Here is a 12,077-nt window from a genome sequence, read left to right as displayed (position 1 = left end):
TAATATGGTAAATATAAATGTGTACAACGCATGACATTTTTTATTTGTCAAAAAGAAATCTTTGTAGTCACCAAGAGTGACACGTTTCTCTGATCGTGGGTGTACCATAGATACACTACGTACACACGTTCTCTAAACATCTTAGAGCAAGGGCAAATACTTACGTTCACGAAGCATACACTGCAGTTTGCACCAACTCCACGATTTATGTTGGAAGCAGACGATCCCATTAAAATGTGCTGCTCATGCAGGCAGGTGTTTTTTGTTGAGTGCACTCTGTATGTCCTTATACACCTCGGGACTTAAGGTCGACGGGTGCACTTGACAGAGATGAATAAATTAATGTACCAATCTGTTTTAATTGTGTTTATTTTGTTTCTGGCGTATCAGTCTCAGTTCACGTTGTACATAATGTACCTGTACATGTATTTTTAAACTTACATTAACATATAGCACTTTATACACAAGCATCACTGCAACAGTGGTGAACCCACACTAAGAGACATATGACCTAGAAGACCTCATTTTCCAACTGTGAATGACATCGCTTGTAGAACTCCCCATTGACTGTTGTATGTATGGATACAGGTAGTTGCAGGAATAGTCATTCACATTTGAAGAGGGTGGGGAAGTTTGTGGCACGCATGTTCGACATAGGGATGAGCTTCCAGAGGGAGAGCTGGAGAGAGGGGAGCCGGTCAGTGAGCTGTTGATGCTGCTGGCGTTGTAGTAACCGGCTGGTTGAGTGTAGACTGTAGGAGATCCCACAGTCCAAGGACCGCAATCAGGTTTGCTCGATGAGCTGTAAGGGTGTGTCTGGGTCAGTCCCTGGGGTATGGTGCCGACTACACCTGTGTAAGGAGATGGACCCCCATACAATCCGAGTAACTGTCCATAAGAACTGGCAGGATTGAATGGAAAATCATCACGACGTTGCTTTTGTGCCGATTTGAAACGCTTGGAACGACGAAGGAAACTGCCGTTACCGAACATGTCCCCACAAGATGGATGCAGAGCCCACAGGTTACCTTTGCCTGGTTTCCCTGGAGGTCGGGGAACCTTAACGAAACAATCATTGAGGGAGAGGTTGTGTCTGATGGAGTTCTGCCATCTCCGTTGGTTGTCTTGGTAGTAGGGAAATCTCTTGATGATGTAGTTGTAGATGTCGTTGAGAGTCATCATTCCTGATGTGGAACTCTCGATGGCCATGGTGATGAGAGCCACATAGGAATAGGGTGGTTTCTTGTTGGAAAATTGTCTGTCTTGTTGTGAGAGTGTCGATGTTCCTGAGAAACTATCCAGATTGATGTCTCCGTCTCCATTCGAAGATACCGATGAGGAAGGTGAGGGGAGAACATTGTCATAGTTTGGAAATGGTAGTTGAGTTCGGAGTGACGCATGAGTGATCTCTGATGTGACGTCTTCTTTGGAGGCTTGAGGCACGACAGTGACGGAGTGTGCAGGAGGTGTCGGTTTACCAGATGTGGTCTGCTGTCCAATACCAAGAGTTGTACTTGGCGCATACTGAAACATGGATGGATTATACATGATTCCTGACTCAAGGTGCAGCAGATGAAATTGTGTTACCTCAGTAGGCAATTGAATGTTCCTTCCCATCTCCACGGCGAGATTTATATGCCCCGTCCAGTTAATCCCCTCGACACGCGCTATACAGATCTCTTTTGTCTTTAGATTATGTATCAATTGATACGTTAATTAGATTTGTAGATGCAATGGGTGTGTCCTCAGTCACGTGACGCTGACAGTTACCTCTGGCCAGGACAATAAGGCAGCAACACCTTGTTGCTTCTTCACGATCTCCATGCTATATAAAAAAATACATTCTCAGTTCTCTTTGAAAATAACCCAAAACATGATACATGATCCGATAACAATTGCTCTGTTTGAGTAAAATGCTGCAGATTTGACGGACTTGATCTTTTTCAGAAATCCAAAAGCCGAAAAAAGCTTATGGTATTTTGTACGATGAAACTACAAACCCTTCCAATAAAGTGAACATTGAATTGATCTGAATGTCCAATGTAACTGACTACGGTATCGTGGGGTCGTGTTACCTAGCTACTTTATTGGCCTAAAGCTAATGCAATGTCGCAACGGTTCAGTCCCATTCCGTCCAGGGACACAAATATTGGTACTCACAATAAATAACATCCATTTTTGTGACGAAAACTTCAACGATGGTTGATAGTACTAAGTATTGCTACACAGAGTAGTGCTTCAAGTTTAGGGTTTCGACGAAGTTGAAAAAAGCTTACATGTATATTAGGTTGAAATGTTTAGTGCACTCAGAATACAATGCCATGCCTTTTGCGGCTGGCGGGATACATAAATTCTGAAAAACAATTGAATAGTTTTTATAAGTTATGAATACACATGTAATTATAGACACGGCTTCCAGGTATATGCGTCTTAGTGTAAGGGTGATTGTGTTTCTGATGCCGGGTGTATACCCATCTATTGTGCCGCATAAGATCCAATGGCAGGACATTGCAATCTAATGTTTTAGACTGATCATGGTTCGTTTTACTGCCTCCAAACCGCATTTTAATTTAATATTCAGATCTTCCTGAACTTTCGATTAGGATATACACAATGACTAAAGGTACTTCCACAACACAGGCGACACAAGAAGACGACATGAACATGCGTTCACAGACGAGACAAACACTGACAGTGTTAGTTATTGGAATAATGAAACGCTAATTGAAGCTAATAAAATGTCACTACAGGTTGTTTGAATTATCAGTATCACACCTTGTATCGAGATCCTTACCCAAGGGCGTCAGGTGAAATACGGTGTCTCCCCCGGGTCTATATCCTGACTCCTCCTGAGTTAATGTCCAGGGTCAATATTGAACCACGTGTACTAATTTCGTGACATTCTTTTCAGTATGCGGTTGTAGCAGTCGGGTTACGTAGTGCGTAAATCAAATATCTTCGACTATGACCTATACACCTGATGTGCATGGTTCATATTCATATCTGTCCATTGTGTCGGGTACATTGTTCCCAGGTGTGTCATTAAAATCAGTTTACCCACTTCCTTGTGTAAAACCCCCATATTTCACCTTTCGACAGCCCGGGTGGACATCGGTTTTTTTATTAGTAATGCTTCTCCTCCACGTGAATACAAAATCCTCATAATCAAAATTTACATGTCGATATTAACATGGCGGAGTTTGCCAGGCAACAACCGACAGGCTATTTAAAGTACAGTAGTTACTCAACAATATTGTTCAACATGCACAGCATACCACTGTGCTTACTGATCCCCACTTATCAAACACAGTCGACATCACCAAGTGGATCTGTAAATTCTCTGAGTCACAATATCTTTCGACAACCTGTTGGTGTTCCAGCATCAACAATAACAAAGACGTTGTTCGTGGTTCATAGTCCTCACCATTACATAATTCTAACACCTTAGGATGATTAAACTAGGGGTAGCTGACGTACAAATCGTGACCCTCTCACAGATTTGTAACAAGAGATGCGTGCCCTGATTGGTTGGACGGTAGGGTAGTCTAGTGGTTAGAATTTAAGTGATATATTGCCATACAGGGGTTGATTTTCTTCATGCGTACAATGTGTGGAGCCAATTTTCTGGTTTTCCTCGAAATGATACTGATGGAATATTGCTAAAGTGGCATAAAAGCGTACTCATTTACTTATCACTTTAAAAAAGCTCTAAGACTGTTCCACGCAGTCACCCTCCCCACTTTTATACATGACTTATTCTGGCCTACTTGATGCTGACATTGCTGTCATATATTGTTCAAATTTGTGACATCTCAACAGAATCATCGCTAAAAAAGGAACCAAATTATACGAATCTGACAATGAGCTGACACAAGTAATCGTAATGGGGAGACTTAATGGTGCGTTAAACGAGTTGTCTCTACACTCACTGACATCACAACAAATCAACACCACGCTGTGCCACATTGTCAGAATATATAACAGCAGAAACAACATTCAATCTGTGTCAGGAGCAATCTATATGTGGATTATTCTTCTGGAATAAAAAAATATGCAACCTTCCAATTTAGTGTTTAGAATAAAGATACCGGATTCGGCAAAAGAGAATAAAATTCAATAACAAAGCGTTTTGTACTTTTATTTCAAGGATATTTCTTGTTACTGTTTTGAAATGTTCTCATTGTGTGTAAGTGTATGTTGGATACACTTGTACTTGCTGCATGTAAGACGTGCTAAATATGTAGACAGTGACACATTCCTTGTGGCAGTATGTTATTATATTGACCTGTATATGTTCTACTCCAAGTAGCCAACTGGAGTATCCAATACACCTTAAGTGCCACAGCAGGGGACACAGTCATGGCGACGTTTCAGATAGATTCCTTAATGTCTAAGAGATCTACCTAACACAAACTTCATGCCGTAAGCATGTTGTCAGCAGTGTGACAAAACAAGTTGTTGAGATGTTCACATACAGTTTTGTCAGCCTTTTAGGTGTATTCGATGTTTACAGGAGTCTATCAATACTGGATTAGAGATTGTGGGATTAATCTCGTCCTTTCTTAATTATTCTTTGATCAAATCAAGATTACCATTCGTCGGCTTTCTGTTTGCTTAGATTCCTAATTTACCGGTACGGAACAAGCAGCTTTGTTAAGCAAGCAATGCCGAAACTCAACCAGTTGGTCTTAACTGGCTTACTTGAAACCGCTTACCTCCTTTTACCACCCTCTTGGTCAGAGGATGTAGGTAAGTAAGATGGCGACAGTGGCGGGTGACTTTACTGCACGCGACAGTCGTCTTAGTCCAATTTCAAAGAAGGCCGGCGTATTAATAAACGTGAAAAATCTCGTTAAAACGTTCTTATTGTAATTGATGGGAGGCATTGTCAGTTCATAACACTTCTGCACGATGCTGCAATGTGGCACGCCCGAAGATGTCGTCTTTGCCATATTTTGCTCACACCTGCATTTTCATCATCATAGTTTGTACTCCCACATTCAGGACGGCCCTCTTATTGTCTACATGCTGTTTTTGACAGGTGTAATAAAAAGTCTTTTATCCTAGCCGTTTTTTGCCTTAATTACACTGCAAATTCCAGGGGTGTTTCATAACCTCTATGAATTAAGCAGATCACAGCTTACATCAAATGTAGTAACTGAATCAAATCATCGATCAGAACTTGAAAGAACGGACTGTGCTTCTCGGCAAAGCGTTAAGGGAATAGTACTATACTTAGTTTTGTGAAACAAATATTGACTTCTCATAAAAAAACCCAAACTATTCCTGTAATTGAATTTAATTACTTGCAAGAATGAAAGAGTGTTCTATTAACATATTAACAAAATGACTGAACTTATTTGAAATGTTACATTTCATTGGAAATATTTACTTCTCTGAAAAAGTATTCACGTGTTGTTCCCCCAAAATATGAAGTCTCCCAAGTTAGTATATAGAATAAAAGTTTGATTTCAATTTCATCCCAAATTCCCATAACCCATAGATGAAGATGCGCTTTCCCTTTAGAAAATTTGACAAGAAATATCCTCGAAAGCCCGCAATTCACACCCATATCTTTGGATAGGGTGACACAGGTACTCGTAACGGGGAGACTTAATCGTGCGCTAAATGAGTTGTCTCTACACTCACTGGCATCACAACAAATCAACACCATGCTATGGCACATTGTCAGAACGTATAACAGCAGAAACAACATCCAATCTGTGTCAGAAGCTAATACAGTGGCGATCGTGCTTTGTCGAGTTTGTGGATAGGAAGAGTATATGGTGATTATATGCTATGTAATTGCTCGTGCACTTTTTGCTGTTAAATTAAGACATGAAGGTTAACAAGATTCTTAATTTACCATTGTTAACATGTATACACAAACACACTCGCCTTTGTGTCGAAACTTTACATATATGTAATACCCTGAGCATGTGTTCCCCAAAGTGACAAAACAAGTGGCTACATTGTTAACATGCTTTTCCCATGTCAGTAGAACTCGTCTGTTTCTTCACCTTCACGTTTCAGCTGATAATGTCGGTGTATTTTATGTTTCAATATAACAAAATTCAATCACCTGGGGATTAGAGTTTGTAGTTAGTCCGCTACCAATTGTGATTTGATCAAACAGAGAATACCTTTTGTCGGTTTCCTGTTTGTTTAACCTCGTAATTTACCTTAAGGAACAAGCACTACCATTACCACTTCTTCATTAAACTGTCGTAGCGACGTTTCAGACAGATCCCATCATTCTTAGGACTTAGGACACAGTGTGTAACTGTATGTTGGTTATGCATGTGCTTGCTTTACTTTATGTAAGACGTGCTAAACATGCAGACAGTGACTCATTCCTTGTGCCAATATATTACATATATACTTTTACAAATATTCTTCACTAAGTAAGTTGAATTATCCATTACCACTTCTTCATTAAGCTGTCGTAGCGACGTTTCAGACAGATCCCATCTTTTTTTGGTGAGATTCTCGCCTAACATTTCATGACCTAAGGATGTTCTAAACAGTGTGACTACACAAGACGTTAATCATAGCCTGTTAACATACAGTTTTCATGTATCTAGCAGGATGGGGTGTATTTGATATTTACATGAGTTACAGGAACCACTCAACACTGGATTAGCGATTGTGGAATTAATCTCGTTCTTTCCTAATTGTTCTTTGATCAAATCAAGATTACCATTCGTCGGCTTTCTGTTTGCTTAGCTTCCTAATTTACCGATACCGAGCAAGCAGCTTTGAAACTGAACCATTTGGTCTTAACTGGCTTACCTGAAACCGCTTGTCTCCACCCCCTTGGTCAGAAGATGTAGGTAAGTAAGATGGCGACAGTGGCGGGTGACTTTACTGCACGCGACAGACGTCTTAGTCCAATTTCAAAGAAGGCCGGCGTATTAATAAACGTGAAAAACCTCGTTAAAACGTTCTTATTGTAAGTGATAATACTCTGTTTGAGGCACTGTTCATACTATCTCTGGAAGATGACACTGTGGCACACCCGAAGATATCGTTTTTCCATATTTTGTTTATAGTGTTCATCTCATTTCATTGTGTTTCATAACCTCAAAAAGTTAAAGACTTCATGGTTTGTGTAAAAAATATTATTAAAATGAAAACACCGGCACATTCAAGAAAGAAATTGTGCTTAATGCTCAGACATTGAGGAAAATTGCTGAACTTTTTTGAAACAATGTATTTCATGGAGAATATTTACTTCTTTAAAAAGAACTGTTTATGTCGTTCTCCACCTGTGGAATCAGGTTGATTACATGGTCTAAGCAGTTAGGATAGGGAAGGTGTATCGATACATGTTTTTACTGCAGTATTGTGAACCATTATCTTCAGTTTGTGTTTACATTAAAGGTTGTTTGTGTTTACACTAAAGGCTGTTTGTGTTTACACTTTCGTAAGTAAACGAATACTTCACATGATCTTCGTACGAATAAAGGACAACACAGTTCGCCACCCTGGGGTAGATAATTCCAAACCAACAGCCTGATCTTGATAAAGTGTCTAGTTTACCGTCACTAGCTGTTGCCATTTGTTTCCATTTTCATAATTTGGAGGTAAGAGTATTTTGTCCAAACCCCACAACATGGGTACAATCAGTACTGGTGTCCCCCGCCGTCATATTGCTGGAATGTTGCTAAAAGCGTCGTAAATCCATACTTATTCTCTCAGTTTACCAAAACATGGACACAGACCCCATTGATTCCATGAAGTTACGCCCAGAATCATTATTCCAGTACTCCACAAGACCTACTCCCGGATGTGTGTTGATAATTTTAACACCAGTGGTCAGATGGTCTCTATTCTACCAACATTATTAATTGCATTTTAAACATTTTCATACTCATTCGAACCTCTCCTTTTCATCTGCACGTACATACACATAATTATATATGGGGCGAATAAGCTGTCGTACTGATGTTTGTTCTTGCTATTGCGTGAAAGGGGAAGTTTGTTACAAGGTGATAGAAATGTTTTGTAATTTGTGCTTGAACGCTGAGGTTATTTTCAGATTTCCGGATCGAGAGTCACAATTTCAGTATTATGCAATTTACTCATTACATGAAAAAATCTGAAACATAAACAAGATGTAAAGGGATTTTCTCATAAAATATATATTGATCTGGTGCTTTGTTTGCTCCCCTGGCATGTCCTAAATAATGCTGAAGTGTGTCCATAGTATTTCATCACATTGGTAATATGGAAAATATAAATGTGTACAACGCATGACATTTTTATTTGTCAAAAAGAAATCTTTGTAGTCACCAAGAGTGACACGTTTCTCTGATCGTGGGTGTACCATAGATACACTACGTACACACGTTCTCTAAACATCTTAGAGCAAGGGCAAATACTTACGTTCACGAAGCATACACTGCAGTTTGCACCAACTCCACGATTTATGTTGGAAGCAGACGATCCCATTAAAATGTGCTGCTCATGCAGGCAGGTGTTTGTTGTTGAGTGCACTCTGTATGTCCTTATACACCTCGGGACTTAAGGTCGACGGGTGCACTTGACAGAGATGAATAAATTAATGTACCAATCTGTTTTAATTGTGTTTATTTTGTTTCTGGCGTATCAGTCTCAGTTCACGTTGTACATAATGTACCTGTACATGTATTTTTAAACTTACATTAACATATAGCACTTTATACACAAGCATCACTGCAACAGTGGTGAACCCACACTAAGCGACGTACGACCTAGAAGACCTCATTTTCCAATTGTGAATGACATCGCTTGTAGAACTCCCCATTGACTGTTGTATGTATGGATACAGGTAGTTGCAGGAATAGTCATTCACATTTGAAGAGGGTGGGGAAGTTTGTGGCACGCATGTTCGACTTAGGGATGAGCTTCCAGAGGGAGAGCTGGAGAGAGGGGAGCCGGTCAGTGAACTGTTGATGCTGCTGGCGTTGTAGTAACCGACTGGTTGAGTGTAGACTGTAGGAGATCCCACAGTCCAAGGACCGCAATCAGGTTTGCTCGATGAGCTGTAAGGGTGTGTCTGGGTCAGTCCCTGGGGTATGGTGCCGACTACACCTGTGTAAGGAGATGGACCCCCATACAATCCGAGTAACTGTCCATAAGAACTGGCAGGATTGAATGGAAAATCATCACGACGTTGCTTTTGTGCCGATTTGAAACGCTTGGAACGACGAAGGAAACTGCCGTTACCGAACATGTCCCCACAAGATGGATGCAGAGCCCACAGGTTACCCTTGCCTGGTTTCCCTGGAGGTCGGGGAACCTTAACGAAACAATCATTGAGGGAGAGGTTGTGTCTGATGGAGTTCTGCCATCTCCTTTGGTTGTCTTGGTAGTAGGGAAATCTCTTGATGATGTAGTTGTAGATGTCGTTGAGAGTCATCATTCCTGATGTGGAACTCTCGATGGCCATGGTGATGAGAGCCACATAGGAATAGGGTGGTTTCTTGTTGGAAAATTGTCTGTCTTGTTGTGAGAGTGTCGATGTTCCTGAGAAACTATCCAGATTGATGTCTCCGTCTCCATTCGAAGATACCGATGAGGAAGGTGAGGGGAGAACATTGTCATAGTTTGGAAATGGTAGTTGAGTTCGGAGAGACGCATGAGTGATCTCTGATGTGACGTCTTCTTTGGAGGCTTGAGGCACGACAGTGACGGAGTGTGCAGGAGGTGTCGGTTTACCAGATGTGGTCTGCTGTCCAATACCAAGAGTTGTACTTGGCGCATACTGAAACATGGATGGATTATACATGATTCCTGACTCAAGGTGCAGCAGATGAAATTGTGTTACCTCAGTAGGCAATCGAATGTTCCTTCCCATCTCCACGGCGAGATTTATATGCCCCGTCCAGTTAATCCCCTCGACACGCGCTATACAGATCTCTTTTGTCTTTAGATTATGTATCAGTTGATACGTTAATTAGATTTGTAGATGCAATGGGTGTGTCCTCAATCACGTGACGCTGACAGTTACCTCTGGCCAGGACAATAAGGCAGCAACACCTTGTTGCTTCTTCACGATCTCCATGCTATATAAAAAAATACATTCTCAGTTCTCTTTGAAAATAACCCAAAACATGATACATGATCCGATAACAATTGCTCTGTTTGAGTAAAATGCTGCAGATTTGATGGACTTGATCTTTTTCAGAAATCCAAAAGCCGACAAATGCTTATGGTATTTTGTACGATGAAACTACAAACCCTTCCAATAAAGTGAACATTGAATTGATCTGAATGTCCAATGTAACTGACTACGGTATCGTGGGGTCGTGTTACCTAGCTACTTTATTGGCCTAAAGCTAATGCAATGTCGCAACAGTTCAGTCCCATTCCGTCCAGGGACACAAATATTGGTACTCACAATAAATAACATCCATTTTTGTGACGAAAACTTCAACGATGGTTGATAGTACTAAGTATTGCTACACAGAGTAGTGCTTCAAGTTTAGGGTTTCGACGAAGTTGAAAAAAGCTTACATGTATATTAGGTTGAAATGTTTAGTGCACTCAGAATACAATGCCATGCCTTTTGCGGCTGGCGGGATACATAAATTCTGAAAAACAATTGAGTAGTTTTTATAAGTTATGAATACACATGTAATTATAGACACGGCTTCCAGGTATATGCGTCTTAGTGTAAGGGTGATTGTGTTTCTGATGCCGGGTGTATACCCATCTATTGTGCCGCATAAGATCCAATGGCAGGACATTGCAATCTAATGTTTTAGACTGATCATGGTTCGTTTTACTGCCTCCAAACCGCATTTTAATTTAATATTCAGATCTTCCTGAACTTTCGATTAGGATATACACAATGACTAAAGGTACTTCCACAACACAGGCGACACAAGAAGACGACATGAACACGCGTTCACAGACGAGACAAACACTGACAGTGTTAGTTATTGGAATAATGAAACGCTAATTGAAGCTAATAAAATGTCACTACAGGTTGTTTGAATTATCAGTATCACACCTTGTATCGAAATCCTTACCCAAGGGCGTCAGGTGAAATACGGTGTCTCCCCCGGGTCTATCTCCCTGACTCCTCCTGAATTAATGTCCAGGGTCAATATTGAACCACGTGTACTAATTTCGTGACATTCTTTTCAGTATGCGGTCGTAGCAGTCGGGTTACGTAGTGCGTAAATCAAATATCTTCGACTATGACCTATACACCTGATGTGCATGGTGTGCATAGATATGAGATTCATATCTGTCCATTGTGTCGGGTACATTGTTCCCAGGTGTGTCATTAAAATCAGTTTACCCACTTCCTTGTGTAAAACCCCCATATTTCACCTTTCGACAGCCCGGGTGGACATCGGTTTTTTTTCAGTAATGCCTCTCCACCACGTGAATACAAAATCCTCATAATCAAAATTTACATGTCGATATTAACATGGCGGAGTTTGCCAGGCAACAACCGACAGGCTATTTAAAGTACAGTAGTTACTCAACAATATTGTTCAACATGCACAGCATACCACTGTGCTTACTGATCCCCACTTATCAAACAAAGTCGACATCACCAAGTGGATCTGTAAATTCTCCGAGTCACAATATCTTTTGACAACCTGTTGGTGTTCCAGCATCAACAATAACAAAGACGTTGTTCGTGGTTCATAGTCCTCACCATTACATAATTCTAACACCTTAGGATGATTAAACTAGGGGTAGCTGACGTACAAATCGTGAATAATGATTAGTGAAACATACATTTAATTTGTCAATGATTTGTTTACTGAGGAATGTTGCGAGACCCTCTCACAGATTTGTAACAAGAGATGCGTGCCCTGATTGGTTGGACGGTAGGGTAGTCTAGTGGTTAGAATTTAAGTGATATATTGCCATACAGGAGTTGATTTTCTTCATGCGTACAATGTGTGGAGCCAATTTTCTGGTTTTCCTCGAAATGATACTGATGGAATATCGCTAAAGTGGCATAAAAGCGTACTCATTTACTTATCACTTTAAAAAAGCTCTAAGACTGTTCCACGCAGTCACCCTCCCCACCTTTATACATGACTTATTCTGGCCTACTTGATGCTGAC

The 12,077-nt window shown here is 40.6% G+C and overlaps 2 protein-coding genes across 3 annotated transcripts in view; both read right to left on the bottom strand.

Annotated features, from left to right (window-relative positions):
* Positions 1 to 495: 495 nt before the first annotated feature.
* LOC137276898 (forkhead box protein B1-like) lies at positions 496 to 1,548 on the bottom strand. Its single transcript, XM_067808547.1, has one exon. It carries the CDS (start codon positions 1,546 to 1,548, stop codon positions 496 to 498), a length of 1,053 nt encoding a protein of 350 aa, XP_067664648.1.
* A 7,171-nt stretch (positions 1,549 to 8,719) lies between these two features.
* The window catches only part of LOC137276897 (forkhead box protein B1-like), a 29,553-nt gene continuing 26,195 nt past the window's right edge, over positions 8,720 to 12,077 (bottom strand). Inside the window, exon 2 of one of the 2 annotated variants that reach the window (XM_067808545.1) lies at positions 8,720 to 9,748. In XM_067808545.1, the coding sequence (XP_067664646.1) occupies positions 8,720 to 9,433 (714 nt within the window). In that variant the 5' untranslated portion in view covers positions 9,434 to 9,748. The remainder of the gene's footprint in view (positions 9,749 to 12,077) is intronic. The other variant, XR_010956591.1, reaches the window with a different exon arrangement.

This window comes from Haliotis asinina, chromosome 3, assembly GCF_037392515.1.
Source record: "Haliotis asinina isolate JCU_RB_2024 chromosome 3, JCU_Hal_asi_v2, whole genome shotgun sequence".
NCBI lineage: Eukaryota > Metazoa > Mollusca > Gastropoda > Lepetellida > Haliotidae > Haliotis > Haliotis asinina.
This window is presented reverse-complemented; position numbering and strand designations above follow the sequence as displayed.

Coding starts and splice junctions, on each gene's coding strand:
- LOC137276898 (XM_067808547.1), bottom strand. CDS start 1,548: ATGTATAATCCATCCATGTTTCAGTATGCGCCAAGTACAACTCTTGGT.